The following is a 19,472-nucleotide window of genomic DNA, read 5'->3' on the forward strand; positions in this document are numbered from 1 at the left end:
TGCCAAATGGTGGTTTCCCAACTGTGTTCCTCAGGGAGAAGCTGAGAATTTGAAGTTCCTTCCCACTTGTGTGTTATCATGTCAGAAGTGAGATTTACGGTGAGATTATTTCTTAACCTCCTCTACTTGTTTCAGTGTTTGAAACCCTCATTTTCCTCATATGAAGGAGTCACTCTGCTAGTTTTGAGATTTCTTTCAGAGGAAATTGTTCCATGTGCAGCTGTAGATTCAGTGTGTCTGTGGGAGGAAGTGAGTTCAGGAGCATCCTGTGTTGCTATCTTGAACCTTAACATGCTTGGAACTTATTTTTTGATTGATTTTCTGACTGAAGAAATTGTTAGTAATACAGATTAAATTTAAATGCCCATCAAGTCTATAGTTTTTTCAATATTAATGGCACAAAAATTGAAGAAATGTTACTCCAATATTCAAAAGCCATTTCATCACCCATCATTGATGAATGAGTGGAGTTTCTACACATCTGTTATCCTGCTTTCATCTTACCGCTTAATGTTAAGTGAAAACATCAGCTAACATTCCTATCAGAACTCCAGCCTTTATCAGTTGCAACCACAGATTGGTTACATACAAGTGTTCAGCGCAAATCACCAAAAGCTTTTTCTAGGAATCAGTGAGCTTTGTAGACTATATGACAAAGAATATTTTGTATTGTTTTGTTTAGAAATTATATGCTACAGATCCTATATGCCAAATTGGCAATTTCTCTTCTTAATGGGCCAGAGAACAAATATTTTAGGGCCTGTAGCCTGTGTGGCAAGTAATCAATATTGTAGCAGGAAAGCAGCCATAGATGGCACATAAATGCTGGGCACAGCTGTATCATAATGACATAGTCACAAAGCCAGGTAACTGGCCACGAGGGCACGGTTTGCATAGTTTTAGTAAGATTTATAATAAACATAGGTCTAGATCTATGTATTTTCTAGGGAGCAGTTGTTAAATCTGCCAGCACGGCAGGGATGATCACCCCATCCAGTCATAGTCCTCATTGTAAAGGGCTCCTCGGTGGCTCCCCACCATCTGAAAAACAGCCATTAGTCATCTTTTAGGAGCACGCCAGGTGCTCTGTAGTCTGCCCCTGTCTACTGGCCACCTCTTTTGCTACACTTGGTTCTGGCCACACTAATCTCTTTGTAGTTCCCTCAGCACAGTAGGCTTTTCCATTGTGCATTGCACTTGCCTCCGTCTCGTCTCCTCTTCCTTCCTCCTATCCTCCCGGAAGGGAACTGCTCCCCTGACCAGAACAAATTTTTCCTCTGGTGGTCCCCCGACCACTGTCTCCTCCTCTCACCTGAGGGGTTCCTATGGCAATTCCCACACCAGCCCAGCTCATCAGGGGCAGCGCCACATCCCAGCTCCCTGCATCTCCACCTCCTGCTGATGCCACTGACCTCATTCAGTAAATATTTGATCAGTGGAGCTTGTCGGGGAACTTATGTTTTAATAATCATAATAAGCTGTCTTGTGTACTGAAGACTCTTTCTCACTCACTGTGCAAGAGCTGTCATAATTCAACTCTTGTAATCCTCCCACGACCCCAAGGGGTAGATACTGTGATTCCTGTTTTCCACCTGAAGGATCTGAGGCTTGGCATGGTTAAGAAATCGGTCCAGGTTTCACACAGGTGGTGTGCGGCAGAACCGGAATTCAAACTCTAAGTAGTTCACAATGTCATAAAAGAAATAGTGTTCTGGGCAGCCCAATGAGAGAAAGACTGCCTTTACAGTGAGCTGCAGGACCACTCTGTGGAGGAGGTGCTGACTGATGGGAGAGAATTCATCCTTGTGAGGAGAGGAATCCCAAGCAGAAGTGAAAAGGCAACCTGAGGGCAAAAAAAGCAGGAATGGTCATGTTTGACTGGGCCCCTGGGTATGCTGTGGAGTAGGGGAGATCGAGTTGGGGCTCTGAATCTCAGCTGCCCACTTGCCTTTCCCTAGTGTCCTCAGACAGTCCCCTCTTCTGGGTGTCTCAAGTTCCAGAGCCATCCTGGTGGGGGTTTGGACTAGTGTGGATTATACCACTTGGTACTGCACTGACAAGCTCCCTGTTACCCACTTCAGCTGGCAGTATTTAAATTTGAAAAATTTGCCCAGCACCCTTTAAGCCTAAGAACTTTTATTTCAGTAAATCATCAGCATGTGGTTCTCCAGGGCCAAAATGCCAAATTCTAGTTCTGTCTCTGACTGTGGGTCAGCAGTTGAGGCAGCAAACTGGCTGCCCCCTCAGCCACAGAGCACAGTGTCCATGTAGTAGTGGAGGGTGAGATCCACTCTGTCTCGGAGTCACACAGTGATGGTGAAGGGACTGTCCTCCATGGGTACGAGCCCAGCGCCCCACACTAGAGCAGTTAGAGCAGATGGTTCCCCTCCTCGCTCTCATGCTCAGGGAAGCCATCACTGTGGTGATGCAGCCTCCTGGTAGGCAGAGGGGCTGTGCGGGCTGGCACACAGCAGCCTGTACATGTCACCTTAGCAGTTGTCAGAGGAGATGGCTCAGGCAGTGGCTGCAAAGTTGCTTTCTGCATTAGGACTTTAAAGTGGTATGAAATCTGTTACATCATTAAAATATCTCATTAAAAGTGTTGGGAGCTTTGGGGCTCTAGCCTTGCTCGGGGCTGGCAGTCCCCTTGTGCAGGCAAGGGACCTTCAGTTCAGGGCATCCAGTCAGGACAGCTGTGTGAGTGGAGGATGCAAAGTCAGCCCCTGCCCCTCACCCCCCCCAAGCTCCTGGTGACCTTGGGGGTCCAAGCCGTCCCTAGCTGTGACCCCATCAGCTTCTGGTGGAGCAGGAGGGTAAAACTGCTGGGGGAGAAGACCTTCCAAAACTTCTTTTTAGACCATGTTCTCTGCTGCTTATAACTTAAAAGAAGAGGGAATGTTAAAAGTCGGTTTCCCAAGGGAACACGAAACAAGTGTCTTCACATAAAAAGCAGTGGGATAAAGGGGGGAAATCTTGCCTCATTTTGTACAGAATAACTCTCTTCCGTGCTCAGCTGCTGAAGGTGAGCCAGCGTTTTGATTTACTTTCTGGGAGGCAGTTCACATTCCTTTTGGGTCAGTGGTGCAGAGCTGGGGTGCATGGTCCCGTGTGGAGAAGGGCTACCCCCTCTTGTGGTTGAACTCATCACAGGCCCCAAGCACACTTCCAGTAGTCTTGTTGGCAGTGACCTGACCTTTGGTTCTGGAAATGCCAGCTAGTAGCCTGGGATTTCTAGGTTTTCCTAAGTTTTAACAACATGAGTCACAAGTCTAGGTGCATTGTTTGTGCATCTTTGCACAAACAACTCACACTTGTTCTCACGCATGAACAGCTGTCCCCTCCATCTCTGGAGTATGGTTGTCACTCGCGCTCATGGACCGGGGCCAAGGAGGCTGGTGTGGCCTTTGTGACTAATATTTCCCCACGGGAGGATATGGTTCTCCAAGTGTGAAAATAATTTGATTCCTGGAGAAATCTTGATCTTTAGTATCTTGTTCTGGGTAAGGGCACTGGCAAGGCCATTTAGAGAAGAAAGTACAGTTTTGTGTCTGGCCCTTCAGATTCCATTTCTTTTCCTCCTCAGGACCCCTTCATGTTCTCCAAAATCACTGAGATAAAGGTTCTCGTCTCCCAGCCCATCCAGTACCCCTGCCTGATTTATCTCCCCAACATGTCCTTGGTTCCTTTATTTCCATCTTAAGAACCTCCACTCTTCCCCTGATGCCTATAAGGTCTGTCCAGGTAACTTAGGGTCTCTTGACGCCAGACACTTGGCCCCTCACTCCTGTGACATGGCCCCCTGTGCAGCCTCCATTCTAGAAGGCTCAGCTCCTGTGTGCCCTTTCCAGACCTGGTTCCTTAGTCCCAGATCTATATTCAGAATAGATCTGGAGCCTCATTCCCCCTGCTGAATGTCCCCTCACAGAGACCTCTGTCCTTTTGGGGCTCCTGTTGTGCTCACTGGCTGGGTGATGCAGCCCAGCACTTGGTCAGGGTCTGTCCTCATCACCCACGCTTGTGTCACCCATCCTAGCAGTGTTCAGTGTCTACCACCCCTGACTCCTCCTTCCTTGAAGCCTCTTCCATCGTGCAAAGTAGATGACTAAGAAGTTGAGACTAAATTAGGGTATCTGAAATGACTCATGCTGTAGTCACCAGCATCATATCTTTTCAGCTAATCACTGAAAGGTACTTGGCGAGCTACGCAGAGGAATAGGACCCCCTCTCTTCTATTCTGGCTGTATGGAAGCGAATAGACAGTATTCAGATCGATGCAAACAGAAGGAAAGCCTGGGGTGGGGGAGATGCCATCTTACAGACTGGTGAGAAAGCAGTGATGGGCATGGGAGTTCTTCCCATCAAAAGAGTGAACGAGATTTTTTGCCGAGTGAGATATGGAGGGGGTGAGACAGAAAGGAGAGCAAAGAATGACTCCGCATGAGCGTCAAGGATTGTCGACACCCATCAATTCAGAGGTGGGAAGGAGGTGCCAGGGCACTCAATGGAAGCCTCTGTGGGACCAGAGAAGCAAGAAGGACAAGTGTGTGCAGGGCCGAAGTGATCCAGAAGCTGACGACGGCTTAGTATATAGAGTTGAAAGGAATTTAGCGTTCCAAAATGACACTATCCGGAGATTATGAAATGTAATATAACAGTATTTATGATTAATTATTTTGTGACAGAAGACTGTCCTGTCTCAACTGAATTGCCTTTGCACCTTTGGCAAAAATCAGTTGACATGTATGTGTGATTCTTTTATTAGACTCTGTTTGTTCATTCATCTCCTTGTCTGTCTCAGTGCTGTTGTGACTACTGTAGCTTTATAATAGGTTTAAAATGAGGTACTTTGCATCTAGCCTTCTTTTTCAAAATTGTTTTTAATGGTTGTTTTAGGGATTGCCAGGTACATCCTTAACTCTCCAGAGTCTCCTTAACCTGCTTTTGTACCGATTCATGTGAAACAGGAGCCTTCCCACGCTTGCAGTCCTATGCCACCTTCCTGTCCAATCCCTTGTGCTATCATTTTCATATATATTACAGCTATTTGCATTTTAAATGCCACAAGACAGTGTTAGGATTTCTGCTTTAAAAACATCTGTTTTCAAGAAATTAAAATAACATTTTCTCTAGTATTTATCCAAGTACTTGCCATTTCCGAGCACTGAAGGTTGATGAGAAGGCAGCACTAACCTGGTCCTTGACCCCGTCTCTGCGGCTCTGTGCCCTTGGACAAACTCCCTGCCACTTGGCTTCAGTGGCCTCTCTCTGTGGCAGGTCAGTGAGTGTCTCGGCTAACTGAGGACTGAACTGGACAGGCCCCTCCATGCATACATACTTTGACTCTAGGAAAATAAATTGCTTTATTAATGTGGATTTTTAAACACTGAAACAGAGCAGTTTCCTTCCCAGGAAACTTTCACATCAGAGCCATATCCATGATGACTGAGAGGCTGCGCTGTTGCCCAGGTGACTGCTGGAGAGGGTACCTCTAGGACCCTCTCCTGACAGCTTGCTGGGGTTGGGGGCGGTGAACAGCCCCCTGGGCTTGCTTGCACTAATTGCTTCTCTTCTGAAACAGACCCTCCCTGGTGTCATGGGTTAGTGGCAGGAGGACCCAAGAGTGTGGGTGCTGCTTCAAGAACCTTCTGGTGAAGGTTTCACATGTGTAGCCCTAACAGGGAGGGTCAGGTTAGACAGGTGAAACAATTTGAATGATCCCAAACATTCTGTTAGGGACAGGACTAAAACACTGATTAAAAAAGCATTTGAATTCTAAATCTACTTGGGTCTCCAGCTGCTTTCAGACAGGAGCTTCAGATGTGTTTCTGGTACATCTTCAGCATAATAGCACCTGTCTGTAAGACTGAAAAGCGGGCATAGAGGAACTGAAACCCCATCTCTTTGTTTAAAATGAGAATGTATTTGATGCCATCTGTTCCTATCTCCCTTCCATCAGTCAGGCCACCCTAGAAAATTAAATCTTCCTGCAACACGCTCCAAGGGCTGGCCTGTCATTGCAAAACTCCACTGCTGGCCTTTACTGATGTGAAGGCTTCAAGTCCAGTCTTCTAGTAGTGATCCTTCTGTTTAGCTTGAATGACATTTTTATTATGTCTGGAAGGAAAAAAAATCTGCCCAGGCAGCATGGGATTTGTATTCTTTCCAAAAATTATGAATGTTGCTTGATTCATCCATCTTTTCAGCACAGAGGAGTATTGTTTAATATTCCTCTGTGCCTTCGTTCTCGGGGTCCATTTCCAGGCCAAATTAGGTTAGTGGTCTCATTAGCTAGTATTTCCTGGCAGGTGGCATCAGCCCTCAACACTGGCCACCTAGGACCAGAAAGGGCGGCAGCATTGGAGAGCGCCACGTAGAAGAAAGGCGGGTGGACAGGGCAGGGCTGTGCAGGGGGCCTCACTGAGAAACAGAACAGTGGTTGCTCGGAACCTCCCCAGACACTGTCTGTGCACGGACCCGATCTTCTCACACACAAGGAGATTAAACCCAGGAGACTGGCCCGCGCCAGGTCTGCTTGCTGCCAGCTGGTGAGTATGACTGCACCAGCACCCCCTCCCCGTGGCAGCAGTGCCGCCCCTCACCAGTGGCAGCCCACTGAGTATCACATTACCCAGCTCTAAAATCAGCCTCCCTCTAAATCTGTTTTCAGTCCTCAGCTTCCTCAGAAGAAGGAAGGCGCCAAGGATGAGGGGATCTAGACCTCCACCCCCACCTACTGTTCAGCTAAGACCGCTGTGCTTTGCCTGTTTTCCATTTCCTGAGGTAGTTGAAAGAAAGTCTTCTGTAGGTAACCCCTGCAACATTTCTGGCTGCTCCCTGGACCCCGTGTGATCAGTGTCAAGCCAAGAGTAATTGAGTCCTTGTCATCAAGAAAACATGCTGCTTCCCTGGTTTATAGTTGCTTGTTGATTTTCATTTTTTCTTTATTATAATTAGTCTTTTTCCTACGGGGGAGAGGGGTGAAGAGGAGGGATTAGGGTCAAAATAAGGGGGGTACAATTGTATGGGGAATATAACCAAAATGAAAATGCATACATTGTGTAAAAACGAAAAATGATGTAAGAGTTAAATAAAATACATTAAACATAAAAAAAAAATGCTGCTTCCCACAACCCAAAGCCCTGCATGTCATTTCAGTCTCCTCCACAGAGCCTGATCCTCCCAGCAGGCGTGACTCCTTCCCTGAAGCCAGGGGGCTGGATGGGCTTGTAGTTTGACTGTTTTCCTAGACTTCAGTCATGCCTGGGGCTTCATTGCTTCCACATCCAGGCGCCGCCTCACCTATTTATGTCTAATATTTTTCATTAGAAGGAGTCACTTTTAGTTTTGCTGTATTTAGTTAAGCATTTGTTTGGTTTCTCTATATGCCACATATAAGTGAAATCATGTGTTTGTCTTTCTCTGTTGACTTATTTCAATAAGCATAATATCTGCTAGATCCATCCATGTTGTTCACATGGCAGGATTTCTTTTATCTTTTTAATAACTGAGTAGAGGTCCACAGTATGTATGTATCTATGTGTGTGTATATATATGTGTGTATGTATACATATGTATACCACATCTTTCACCATCATCTAAATGTCAGTGGACAGTTAGGTTATTTCCATATCCTGGGTATTATACATAGGGCTACAATGAATATAGCTTCTATCTTTTCAAATTTGTGATTTCATATTCTTGAAATAGGTACCTAGAAGCATTACTAGGTCATAAAACAGTTTTACTTTTTAATTTTTTGAGGAACCCTCATGCTATTTTCCAAACTGGCTACACCAATTTCATTCCCATCAATAATACGCTATTGTTCCCAGTGTTTTGATGTGAGCCATTCTCAGAGGTGAGATGGTATCTCATTATGTTTTCATTTGCATTTCCATAATAATCAGTGATGATGAACATATTTTTTCATGTGGCAATCTGTATGTTTTCTTTGGAAAAGTGTTATTCAAAACTTCTGCCCATGTTTTGGTTGAGGTGTTTTTTTTATAAGTTATTTATATATCTTAGATATTAACTCCTTTTCTAATATATGATATGCAGATATCATCTCCCATTCAGTACAGTGTCATTTCATTTTGTTGATAGTTTCTTTTGCTGTGCAGCAGCTTTTTAGGTTGATGTAATCCTATTTATTTACTTTTGCTTTTGTTTTCCTTACCATTGAACTTGCTTGAGTCCTCAAAGACTGATGTTCACAAGTGTATCACCTGTGTTTTTTTTTAACCTGTTTTGAATTAATATTTGTGCATGGTGTTTGGTAGTGGTCTGATTTTACTCTTTTGCTTGTAGCTGTCCAGTCTTCCCAACACCTTTTACTGAAGAGACTCTGCTTGCTCTATTGTATGATCTGAGCCTTTTTTTGTTGTAGATTAACTGTCCTCATAAGTGTGGGTTTATTTCTGGGCTCTAACTTCTGATCTTTGATCTGTGTGCCTATTTTCATTCCAATAACATGTTGTTTTGAATATTACTGCTTTGTAGTATAGTTTGAAGTCTGGGAGTATAATACATCTGTTGCTCTTTTTTGTCAGGCTTATTTATTTCTCTTCAGGGTCTTTGTAGTTCCACATAAGTTTTGTGATCCTCTTGTTCTATTTCTGTGAATAATGCCAATGGGATTTTGAGGGGGGTTGCATTGAATCTGTTTGCGTTGAATATTGCCTTAGGTTATAAAGCCATTTTAACAAATCATGAGCACAAAATATCTTTCCATTTCTTTTTGTCTTCTATTTCTTTCAACAATGTAGTCATTTTTTATATCACCATAGTAATCACTATTACTGTGTAGAACATAACAGTAAATATAGATATAATAGAAATCCACAATGTTACTGAATTCTAGATAGCCACTATTGTTGACTTAATCTCCTTAGACTGAGCCCTCTTTCCTTGGAAAGTGGTGTTAAAGACTCCTGGACAGAACCAACCTGAGGCTTTCTCCTTGACAAAGATATATTCAGAAGGGTTGGAAAACCATTGAAGAGCAAACACCTGATTCAAGGTTATTTAGTGTCATGTCTTGGAAAGCCCTGAACTTACCTTTCAGCCCCTGGGCATTCCATCTCTATGGGAATGCTGTCTTTGGTACTCCTGACCCAGCTTCCCAAGAGTATCTTGTTCTCTGTCACATCCATAGCACCTAGAACATTGCCTGTCACATAGTATATGCTCAACAAACACTTAAAGAACAAATTCATGTGACAGCACTTGCTTTTTTGTCCTCTGTAGACAGTAAATCCCTTGAGAGCCGAAAGTAGGTCCTAATCATCTTTGACCACAGGCCCATTAAATATTTCTAAATGTTTCTTGAGTTGAATTAAAAAATAAGAAATCTTTTTCTCCTGAGGGTGATTGTTCACAAAATGTAAGCAAATATTCTAGTGAACATCATTTTCAGAATCTCAGGACACACAATGATAAAGCTTTTTTACTCTTCTGTCCTCTGGTTATTACTAATTTTTCCTTTGTGCTATATCCACCTCTGCATTAGATTTTAAAAGGCCTGATTTATTAGGCAAAGGTCCTGCTGATTGCTTCTGTCTTATGCTAATCGGAGTGCAAATGAAGCCTTGGTGTCATTAAGTAGTTTAATGACTCTCTGTTGAGTGCTAGTGTAACCTGAGTGGGAAAATGTTAGATCTTTGCAATTTCGTCATTCTCATGGCATAAACAAGCAGGTATGTGAGTTTATGCATAAGTGTTTCACGGAAGTGCCATCAGTCATTGACAGTTCTTTTTTGTTGTTGTCGGTTTTATATATATTTTTTACATCATTCTTTCTTTTTGTACAATGTATGCTTTATCCTCTCAGGCATAGCCCCCATAAAATTCCTACCACCACTTCACCCGTGCACCATCACCATAGTCCCTTGTGCTCTTCCCTGCCCTGTTTTGAAGAACCAGTCATTGACAATTCTTTAAGAACAAGACAGTTTAAACAAAAGGAAATTGCTTTCTGAAGCGATTTATATTTCTCTTTGTTGGTCAGTAGCAGAGAGACACACAGGCTAGAGGAATGGCTGCATAAAAGTGAAGCAGAAATGTGCTGCTGCGTGTAAGGCACTTCATGGGCCGCACCACAGATGCTTCACGTGTGCCCTATGGAAAATGACGTCTATAAACTAAAATCAGTCCTGAAGTAGCGAGCAGTATAGATTCTCAACAGAGTACATCTGTGAAAGCGGGGCAAGGGAACTAGCATTACCTGGGCACCTACTAGGAGCTTGGCCAGTGGTTCTTAAAACATGGGGAACTTGTTATCAAAAGATATGAAAATTCTTAGACCCCAAACCAGACTAGGGGGCAGAGGGGAGCATGCACACAGCTCTCCAAGTGATTCCTATATAAAGACCAGTTGGAGAGTGTAAAGGCAGGACTGGGCACAGGTGCAGGTTTTCTGATCCCATGCAGACCGGGTAAAGGAGGAGTCAGAGTCCTCAGTGGCTTTTCTGCAGGTCTTTTATTGGGGTTCACCAGGCATATGGCAGGCAGGGGTGCTGGCTGGGGGGCTAGGAGGCCTCCCAGCCCCCAGCAAGTCTTCACTCTATCTGGGCTCTCTGGTGATCTCGGCTTCTCTTCGGCTTCTACTGCTGCTCCTGCTGCCACTGCTCCTGCTTCTGGCGTCCCCTTGACGCCGCCCTTAAAAAAGCACAGTCTTAGCTCAGCTGAATCCCATCTACCTATGCCCACACCCTATTCCAGGTGCCCACCATCAGGCATGCATTCAGGACAAGGATCCATCATCTATCCTGATGGCGGAAGGGCAGAAAAGCCTGACATTTTCTTTACCCTACAAGAGCTGCTGGGATGGGGGTTTTGCACACATGACGTCATTTCATCCTCTTAGATCCTAAAAGGTAGACATTGGTCCCCACTCCCCCAGAAGGAGATAGGATCAGAGGTGCCCATAAGTTTTACACAACTCGGTTTACACAACTAGAAGTAGAGATCAAAAGATCTGTAGGCAGGCCTCTGATCTTCCCACTTGGTGTTTCTCAAACTGTAGTGTGGGTCATCGATCCTCAGGAGATTAAATGGGAAGTTGTGGAAATGGGAAACTAATTGGGAAATGTGGGTTCTGAAGCAGTAGCCTGCAGTGAGCCTGAGCCCTGGCACAGCTGGTAGGAGGCTTCCTTCAAACAGCCAGGTCCGCACACCTGCAGCCTCTGTCTCACTTGGGAACTCGTTAGAGATCCATATTCTAGGCCCCACCTGGACCTAGTGAATCAGAAGTTTGGGGGTGAGGCTCAACGGCCTATTCAGTGAGCCCTTCAAGTGATCCTGATTCATGCTGAAGTTTGAGACCCACAATTATATTTATAAATTAGAAAACTCAGTGTTTTCCAGGAATGAAGCAAAGTGGTTCTTACAGTGTAGGTATTTGAAAGTCATTCAAAAATTGCACAAGGGAGAAAAGATAAGGCATTTAAGCTTGTGTGATGTGTTTTTCCATTTGATAAAGATGTGAAAATGATTATCACTGGGCTGCATAATGAGAGTACTTCTCACAGGCTTGGCAAATGAAGGTTGAATGTAAGGCCAGTGGTCAGAAGCACTGAGATAAGAGGAATTTTGACCAGGGATTCTAGTGATAACTGAAAATGCTAGATCTGGGATTGCACGGAAGAGGATGCTTAAACTTTCATATGAAAATACGTAACCATGGAGGAGGGTAAACCCATGTTTGTCTGGCGCACAGCAAATAACAGGTGCCTGGGGTGGTGGGTGGTGGGGTGGGGTATGGGGGGAGCATAAACAGCCTGGGATTTTTCTCTTTTTATCTTGTATAATCTTTAAAATTCATGTGCCTTTTCCTTTATATCAAACCAACTCATGTTGCTTTGATATAAGTAACATTTTAAATTACCATCAAGATTAAAGGGGGAGAAAGGATGTGCTGAGCCCATTAGACTCAAGACTTACTGATGTGAATTGCTCCTCTGTCTTGGTGCTACAGTATTTTAAGAACCTACACTCCGAACACGTGAAAACATTGACACCAGCTGGGCTGTGGCCCTAAGAGCCATGTAGAAGTGATGGCTGAGGACAGGAATCCAGAGTGTTCCGTGAGGTGTTTCATTCCAGTGTTTCCAGTGTTTGGGGCAACACGGTTTGATGTTTGTTTGCTTTTGGGGAGAGTATTTTGAGAAGTGTACCTGCAGGTAGCTTTGAAAAGAAAGCAGACAGATAACATATTTGATCTATGCATCAGGCCCTCTAACCATTCAGGGAAATATTTATCAAAGTATTCTCAGTAAAGAGAGATGATCAAAGCAGTTCTCTATTACACCACTCACACAGCCATTCTCATTACATGTAAATGAAGGGGGGGTCTCAAAAGAACCCTGTTTCCCATGATCCCCTCCCTTCATCCAGTGTTCATCCTGTGCTTCATCACCGGCCAGTCTTGTAACAAAATGAAAGCTTGCTCTTTTGTCAAGCTATTGACCAAGACTGTTCAGTCCTAAAACAAAGATTGCTTAATAAGTTGACTTAGGAGAATGGTGCTTTTTTTTTTTTTTTGTTCCTGTTCACTAGGTTTTTACCCCTTTTCTTATATTTGGAGTAGGGAAGACACAAAAGCAATCAACCAATATAAGCTTGGGTTTAAAAACTTTGATCAAAATCTTCTCCCTTCAAAACCAGCACTCCACTGTATTAGCAAGAATACTTCGAAAGTCTCGTCCCATTTCATTCCGCCTGTGTGCATGCGTGTGAGCAGGCTTTTTTTGGGTTTTTTTTTTTTTATCCTTTTTTTTATTTTTTTACATCATTGTTCATTTTTAAGCAATATTTGTTTCCCCCCCACCCCCTCAGGTATAGTCCCCATAGAGTGTCCTTCACCAAGGCACCCGTGCACCATCACCTCAGTCCCCTGTGCTCCTCCCTCCCTCCCTCTGATCCCTCTCCCTCCTCCTCCCCTGCAGGATGTCTCTGATTTATAATTGTCCGTTTTTGCTTTATTGTGTTTTGTACTGTTACTATTTTTTTACACTGATGTCTTACTTGGTTTCCCTATATTCCTGCTATAAGTGAAACTATCTATTTTTCTTTTTCCTTTGGGCTTATTTCACTGAGCATAATCCCTTCTAGCTCCATCCACATTGCTGCGAATGGCATGAGTTTATCTTTTTTGATTGCTGAGTAATATTCCATTGTGTGTATATGCCACAGCTCCTTGATCCAGTCATCTATTTTTGGACATTTGGGTTGTTTCCAGGTTTTACCTATTGTAACTAGTGCTGCAATAAACATAGAGGTACAGGTGTTCTTTTGAATCAATGTTTTTGTGTCCTTTGGGTAGATCCCTAGGAGTGGGATTGCTGGGTCGTATGGTAGCTCCATTTTTAGTAAACAGTCTTCTTGTTCTTAAAGTAATATCTATTGTTTTGGCTACTTGATTGAATAGAATGAGAAAGTAAAGAATCTCTGAGGTGTGGGGAACAAATTCTACAGATGAGGGTGCATTTAGGTATTTGATGGCCTTGATTTCTTACCATCATACCAGTTCTTTTGCCTGTCATAGATTTGGCACTCTCAGTGCACACAGATGCATTTTCAGTCATTATTGGCTTTGCTTTAAAGTTTTATGGAAGTCTTACAGAAAACTTCCTTATTGGTATTTTACAGTGAAACATTTTACCAGTGAGATGGCCAAATCAGTAATAACAGTGTGCTTACCACAAGCTGTAAAGAACATGGTTTAATCTCAGTCCTCTGAGGGCTTGTTTTATGTTTATTGAGCTCTGTGTGCCAGGTACTCTGTGACCCCTGGATATACAAAGGTATTAAGATGAGACACAACCCATGCTTAAATGCAACTCAGTTTGGTAGAAGGATAATCAAATTAGTACAAATTGTGACCCATAATAAATGGACTAAAGGAAAAGTCTGTTCCATAACATGGGACAGAAGTACTTGGCCGCATGAGGGACTAGGGTGGGCAGGAAATACCTGGAGAGGCTCCCTTATGGAAGTCACCTTTCAGCTAAGATCTGGCGAACAAATAGGAAAAGGAAAAAAGAAAGGATTGGGGCGCTTCCTAATTAGAGGAGTCATAGAAACAAAAGGCCTACAGGTAGTTGGGAAAATTGGATAGAAAGGAGACCAGTGTACCCTGAAAGCTGAGAGCCCAGGGAAAAGCGGCAGGGATCAAGCCGCACTGCACAGCCTCGTGATGAGGGTGCCATATGGATTGACCCACAACAGTGGGAAGTGGAGTTTTAATGACAGGATTAAAAGAACAGTTTTGTATGATTATGCCAGCTGAAGAGTTGGAAATGGATTGCATTGTAGAGTCCAGCAGAGTTGAGATCAGGGCGGACGGTAGCTTATCCTCTGACGATGGAAAGAAGTGACGTGGGTCGTGCAGAGGTATTTAAGAGGGAAATTTTACAAGATTTGATGATGGACTGGACATGGGGATGAGAGAAATGAAACCATCAAGGACGACCCCCAGGTCTACATACCATGATACCCGGTGATTTTAATTATGATTTATGCTTTTTGTGACTTGTCATTCAATAATGACAAGAGTATATTCAAACTTCCTGAAATGCTGTTCACATTCCCATGATGATTGTGAAATGAATGCGGAAGGAGGTAGCTAGTATTTATTTACTTGCTTGGTTGTTATTGTACTGACCCTGACCTCACCGCTTATTATTTGCTAAAGCAGGCTCATGATTTTCATTTTTTAAAAAGGTTGATTTTAACATATGTGTTAAGAGGGTTAGTTTCATTTAGTCATTTCTTGGTGTTTTTCTTTCAAAAGAGATACTGGGATTTATGTTTATTTATAATACCATAATTTAGAAAATCAACCAATACAATTAAATCAGTGTTTTAAATAGTTACCTAGGTAAGCTTTACAATTCTAAGATTGACAGATGCTGTCTACAATTCCTTTGTTATGACTGAAGCATCATCGTCACATCTGGGCTCAGGGTAAGAACTCCTGGGCACCATGGGATGTCATTTGCCTCCCCCAGCTTCAAGCTGTTCTCAGTTTCCTTCATCTTGCCTTTTTTTTTTTTTTTAGCAGAATTTGACATTATATTTCTTCCAATTTTTAGTCAATCCATTTTCTCAGTTGAACATATAATTTCTCAGCATTTTATTATGAAAATGTTAATATACACACATAATTGTAAGTAACTACTGATGTAGGTGCTACAATTAGAATTTCTCTTGATCTTACATCTATCCCTCTAGTCATTCATCGGTCCATTATATTGATAGATTTCAAACTAAGTGGCAAACGTCAGTTCATTTCACCCTTGGCTCTTCAACATACATATTATTAACAAGTTTAATATTTATTTTCAGGTTTTTCTTTTATTAGGTGAAAGTTTCATCCAATGAAATACACAAATTTTAAGTATAATATTACTTGACTTTTAAAAATGCATAGACCTCTGTAACCTAGACCCAATCAAGATACCGAACTTCACATTCCAAAATGCCCCTTGCCAGTATCCCCTGCTCCAGCCCACCATTTCCATCCCCAGAAGTAACACTCAATTACTTAACCACAGGTTACTTTTGCTTGTTCTAGAACTTCATACAGTATATTTGCTCTTGGGTTTGGCTTCTTTTATTCATCATAATGTTTTACGATTCATCCACAATGTGTGTATCAGTAATTTTTTCCTTTTTAATGCTGAGTAGTATTTTATTGCTTTTACCACAACCTACCACAGTTTATTTCTCTTGCTGATAGACTCTGGGCTGTTTCCAGTTTTGTGCGTTTCTGAACAATCTTAGACAAGTCTTTTCCCGAATGTACGCTTTCATAGGCTAATAGTCAGGAGTAGAACTGGATGCTGAGGAGCTGGGTCATAGGGTAGGTATATGTTTAATTTTATAAGACACTGCCAAACGTTTTTGATAGTGCTTGTACAATTTTATACTCAACAATATGTGAAAGTTATCCCATATCCTTGACAAAATTCATCGTCTTAGACATTCTGGTGGATTTGGGGGAAAATAAAATTTTTAAATGATTGTTTAAGAGGCAAGCAAACAAATGACCTTAGAATCATGTACACACACACACACACACACACACGTGCACACACATACACGAATCCAGAATTTGAGTGTTTCTTGGGGCCAAACAATCAGGTGTTTGTAAACAAAACATTTAGCATAAGGACAGCAATATTTGTGGGAACCTACAGCATTTAAGTAATTAAAGATTTGAAATTATGATTTTTTTTCCCCCAGAACAAGCTGTCAGCTTCCAAGGACTTGTTTTGAAGTCCCAGCTTTGGACTCTGGCTAGAGCAGACCAGCGCCAGGGGTATTCACATTATAGAAACTCGGTGCTAATGCCTGTCAGTTCCCCCAGTACACACGATGTCAGAAATCCCAGACTTCCTGTGTGTGGACATACTCTACACGTTAAGCTTTCTTTCACGAACGAGGAAGCAGAGTGAAACAATACCCTCCAGAGAGATTGACTGACACAGGATATTGAATTATGGTCCCTTTTCTTTGCTTCATCATGTGTGTGACAAGGCCTATCAATAGCAGAGATTTAAACATTTCAAGAAAAGTGTATTTCAAATGATGCCCTACACTGAACCAGGGAACACTGGCTTCAGTTTGACAGGCCTGGGCCTGGGCCCTCCCTTCTGGGACCTTGCTGTGGAGAGAAAGGTGACCAAGAGGAAGTGGGTTTAGAGTTAGAGGGAGCTCCTTTTGAAATTGCTCTCTGCCATGAGGCTGTGCGGCTCAGGCAGGCCCTTCAGCCCTAGAAGCTTCAGCTTCCCCATCTGTCGGAAGGAAAAGATCCTTCCTCTCAAAGGGTGATGTTGTGAGGAGATTGCACAGGGAAGCTGCTAGCACACAACCAGCATGTAAGCTGCTGTTGTCACAGAAAAAAGGCAGTTCCTCTCTTTTTGTCCCACAGTCCTCAGACACAATGCTGCCCACCTGAGAAAACAAAAGCACAAAGCCTAATCTCCAAGAAGAAAAATTTAAATCTGAAAGAAATTTTCCATTCAAGTGACTCTTTAGTTGCAAAGGAGGGTATTCAGAAAATAACCTGTGTTGGGAAGCCGCAGTGAAAACCTAGCACTGCGGTGTGGGTGTGCTGGGTGGAAGGCCCTCAGGTGCTGCTACTGCTGCAGAGAACCCTGAAATAAGTCCAGAGATGGTGTCCTGGGGGCAGATGTTGACGCAGCCCTGCAGAACCTCCACTTGTAAAACAAGTGAGGGCCACCCAGGACCTTCTCCAGGCTCCCACTGTTGGAAGCAGGGAGCCCATGGAAGACCAATGAGCCAGTTCAGGAGGCAGCAGTACTGAGGCAGATGCATTTGTTCAGCTCAGAAAATGCCTCAGGAGCTAGGGCATGTTTATGTCCCCAAGGCAGGGTTGGGCTGTGCCTCTGCTTAACCTTCGGTTTCATCAAGTCCTTGTAGATAGCACACTAAGCCTGAGTCTAGTCTCAGGAGCACCACAGTTCAATCAGCTGGCCTGAGGGGCAAACAAAAGACAAGAAAAAGGGTTTTATGCATAATCTAGGGCACCACTGGGACTTGGCTCCTAAAGGAGACTGGTACTGAGATTCAGAGAAAGGGTAAGTATTTAAAAATCACCTGCTTTTGAGCTGAAGCTGATTGAGAAAACAAGTTAAAAGGCAAAAGTTGTATGAATTCGGCATAGTATCAAAAAAATGACACTGTGCTCAGTGCCTTGAGAGCAGATAAATGGTCTTTATCTGCAAAGGAAAAATTAAGACAGTTGTTCACAGAAGCAATCAAAAGATCCCATAATGTTGAGATAGTCATAGCCCTCAGTCACCTGAAGACCAGGGTCTCACCCGGGCGCAAGATCATGGATTCTGTAATTGGGAGGGATGGGCCGAGCGGAGTAATTAATAGAAAACCTGTATTTTAACACTTCAACTTTATGTGATGATTTTCCAATCATTCAGTCAAACAAAATCAAACATTTTATCTGGATCTGATATTTATGTGACAGTAAAGAGTTTTTACAGTTGATGTTGCTAAAACCATGCTAATCTTCCTCATAGACAGTCCTATACACTCATCTGTCTTTCTTGCAAGCTGACTTACCCTATTCATTGAGTGGCTACAAATGTTTTATGGTCTGAGCAACTGCAAGTTGAGCAGCAAAGTAGCAGTGATTCTAAGTGAGATAGAACTAGATGTGCCACAATAACAGCATCTCAGTCGATGATGAACACAGAAAATGCAGAATCCCAAAGGAAGTATAAATACCCACACACATGCACATAATTCCTAGTGTTCATGACTTCATTATTACAGATAGATGTTGAGCGTAAGCACAAAAAATTTTGAGAAAAGAACTGGGTGTTGAACTGCCTCTGTCTTTCAGATCTCATTGTGAAAGACATTTTTGTAAACTATCTGTAATTGAGGAGCATTTTAAAGAACTTTTAAAGGCTCTAAACAATCCTAAACTTAAAATCGGATTATACTTCTAGAAAAATTGTATAATATGTCTGAAACATAAACAGACTATTCAGTAGCCTTATAAAAATCTTGAACTTTGTTACCACCTTTGTCTTTCTGCATTTCTGTAGCGTGTCAACCTGAGAGCAGCCAACAGAAGAGTCAGATGTGCTGCTGACAAAGCGCAGCCCTTGGGCACCCTGGTGCTCCAGGGCTCAGCTGTCCTCTGTGTGTCTGACTGTAGTGCAGCATTGTGGTGGTCACACTGGTGCACATCTGTCATCTGTTCATATTCTCTGTACAACCTTTGCTTTCTTGACGTCTTCAGAGCTTTTTAATGAAATCATTTGGCTGGAACTGTAGTTAATTACATACTTATAATCTCTTTCTCTTGTTTTACCAAATGTTTGATCAATTTTAGCTTCACAAAGTTCATCGTGATTCAGGGGACAATTCTCAGACAGGTGAGAATACTTCAATTTACTCTTTTACATTCAGGAGGCATTTGTGGGGTCAAGTGTATAAGTTGATCTGAAGAACTCTAGAACCTGCGTTACTAAAATCTGAGTGTGGGTGTCAAGGTTAGAAAAGCAGAAGAAAAAAGAATCCTTACTATTTTTTCAGTCTTCATACACATCTGCCATATTCACCAAAGCCTCCCTCTCCTGGTTTTCTATTGGTGACTAGAGGATTACATAGAACCTATAAAGCAGAGCACTCCCAAAATCCAGTGGAGAAACGTTGTCTAACCATAGTCCATCTTCCCTTTCTTTGTAGCAGCAATGATGTGGGTGCGCCTGTGCTGGGGGTCACCACCTCAGCTCCCCATTTACTCACCTCATCCCTGAAGCCAGACTCTCACTATGTGATCCTTGGTTTCCTTGGACATAAAATGAGGGTGCTGGACCTAATATCTTCTCCATGGAGAAAGGTCTGGAATTCTCTGCTCATTAGAGGGGAAAAAACAGGGCCACTAGAGGCTGACAGTTCTTCCTGCGCATGCACCA

At 43.0% G+C, this 19,472-nt stretch overlaps 1 protein-coding gene across 1 annotated transcript in view; it reads left to right on the top strand.

Moving 5' to 3' along the window:
* PDE8B (phosphodiesterase 8B) overlaps positions 1–19,472 on the top strand; it is a 179,254-nt gene that overhangs the window by 131,412 nt on the left and 28,370 nt on the right. Inside the window, 1 exon segment of the mRNA XM_037529542.2 lies at positions 18,887–18,929. Coding sequence (XP_037385439.1) covers positions 18,887–18,929 — 43 coding nt within the window.

This window comes from Talpa occidentalis, unplaced genomic scaffold (assembly GCF_014898055.3).
Source record: "Talpa occidentalis isolate TD23 unplaced genomic scaffold, MPIMG_talOcc4v2.1 talOcc4.6, whole genome shotgun sequence".
In the NCBI taxonomy this organism is placed as follows: Eukaryota; Metazoa; Chordata; class Mammalia; order Eulipotyphla; family Talpidae; genus Talpa; species Talpa occidentalis.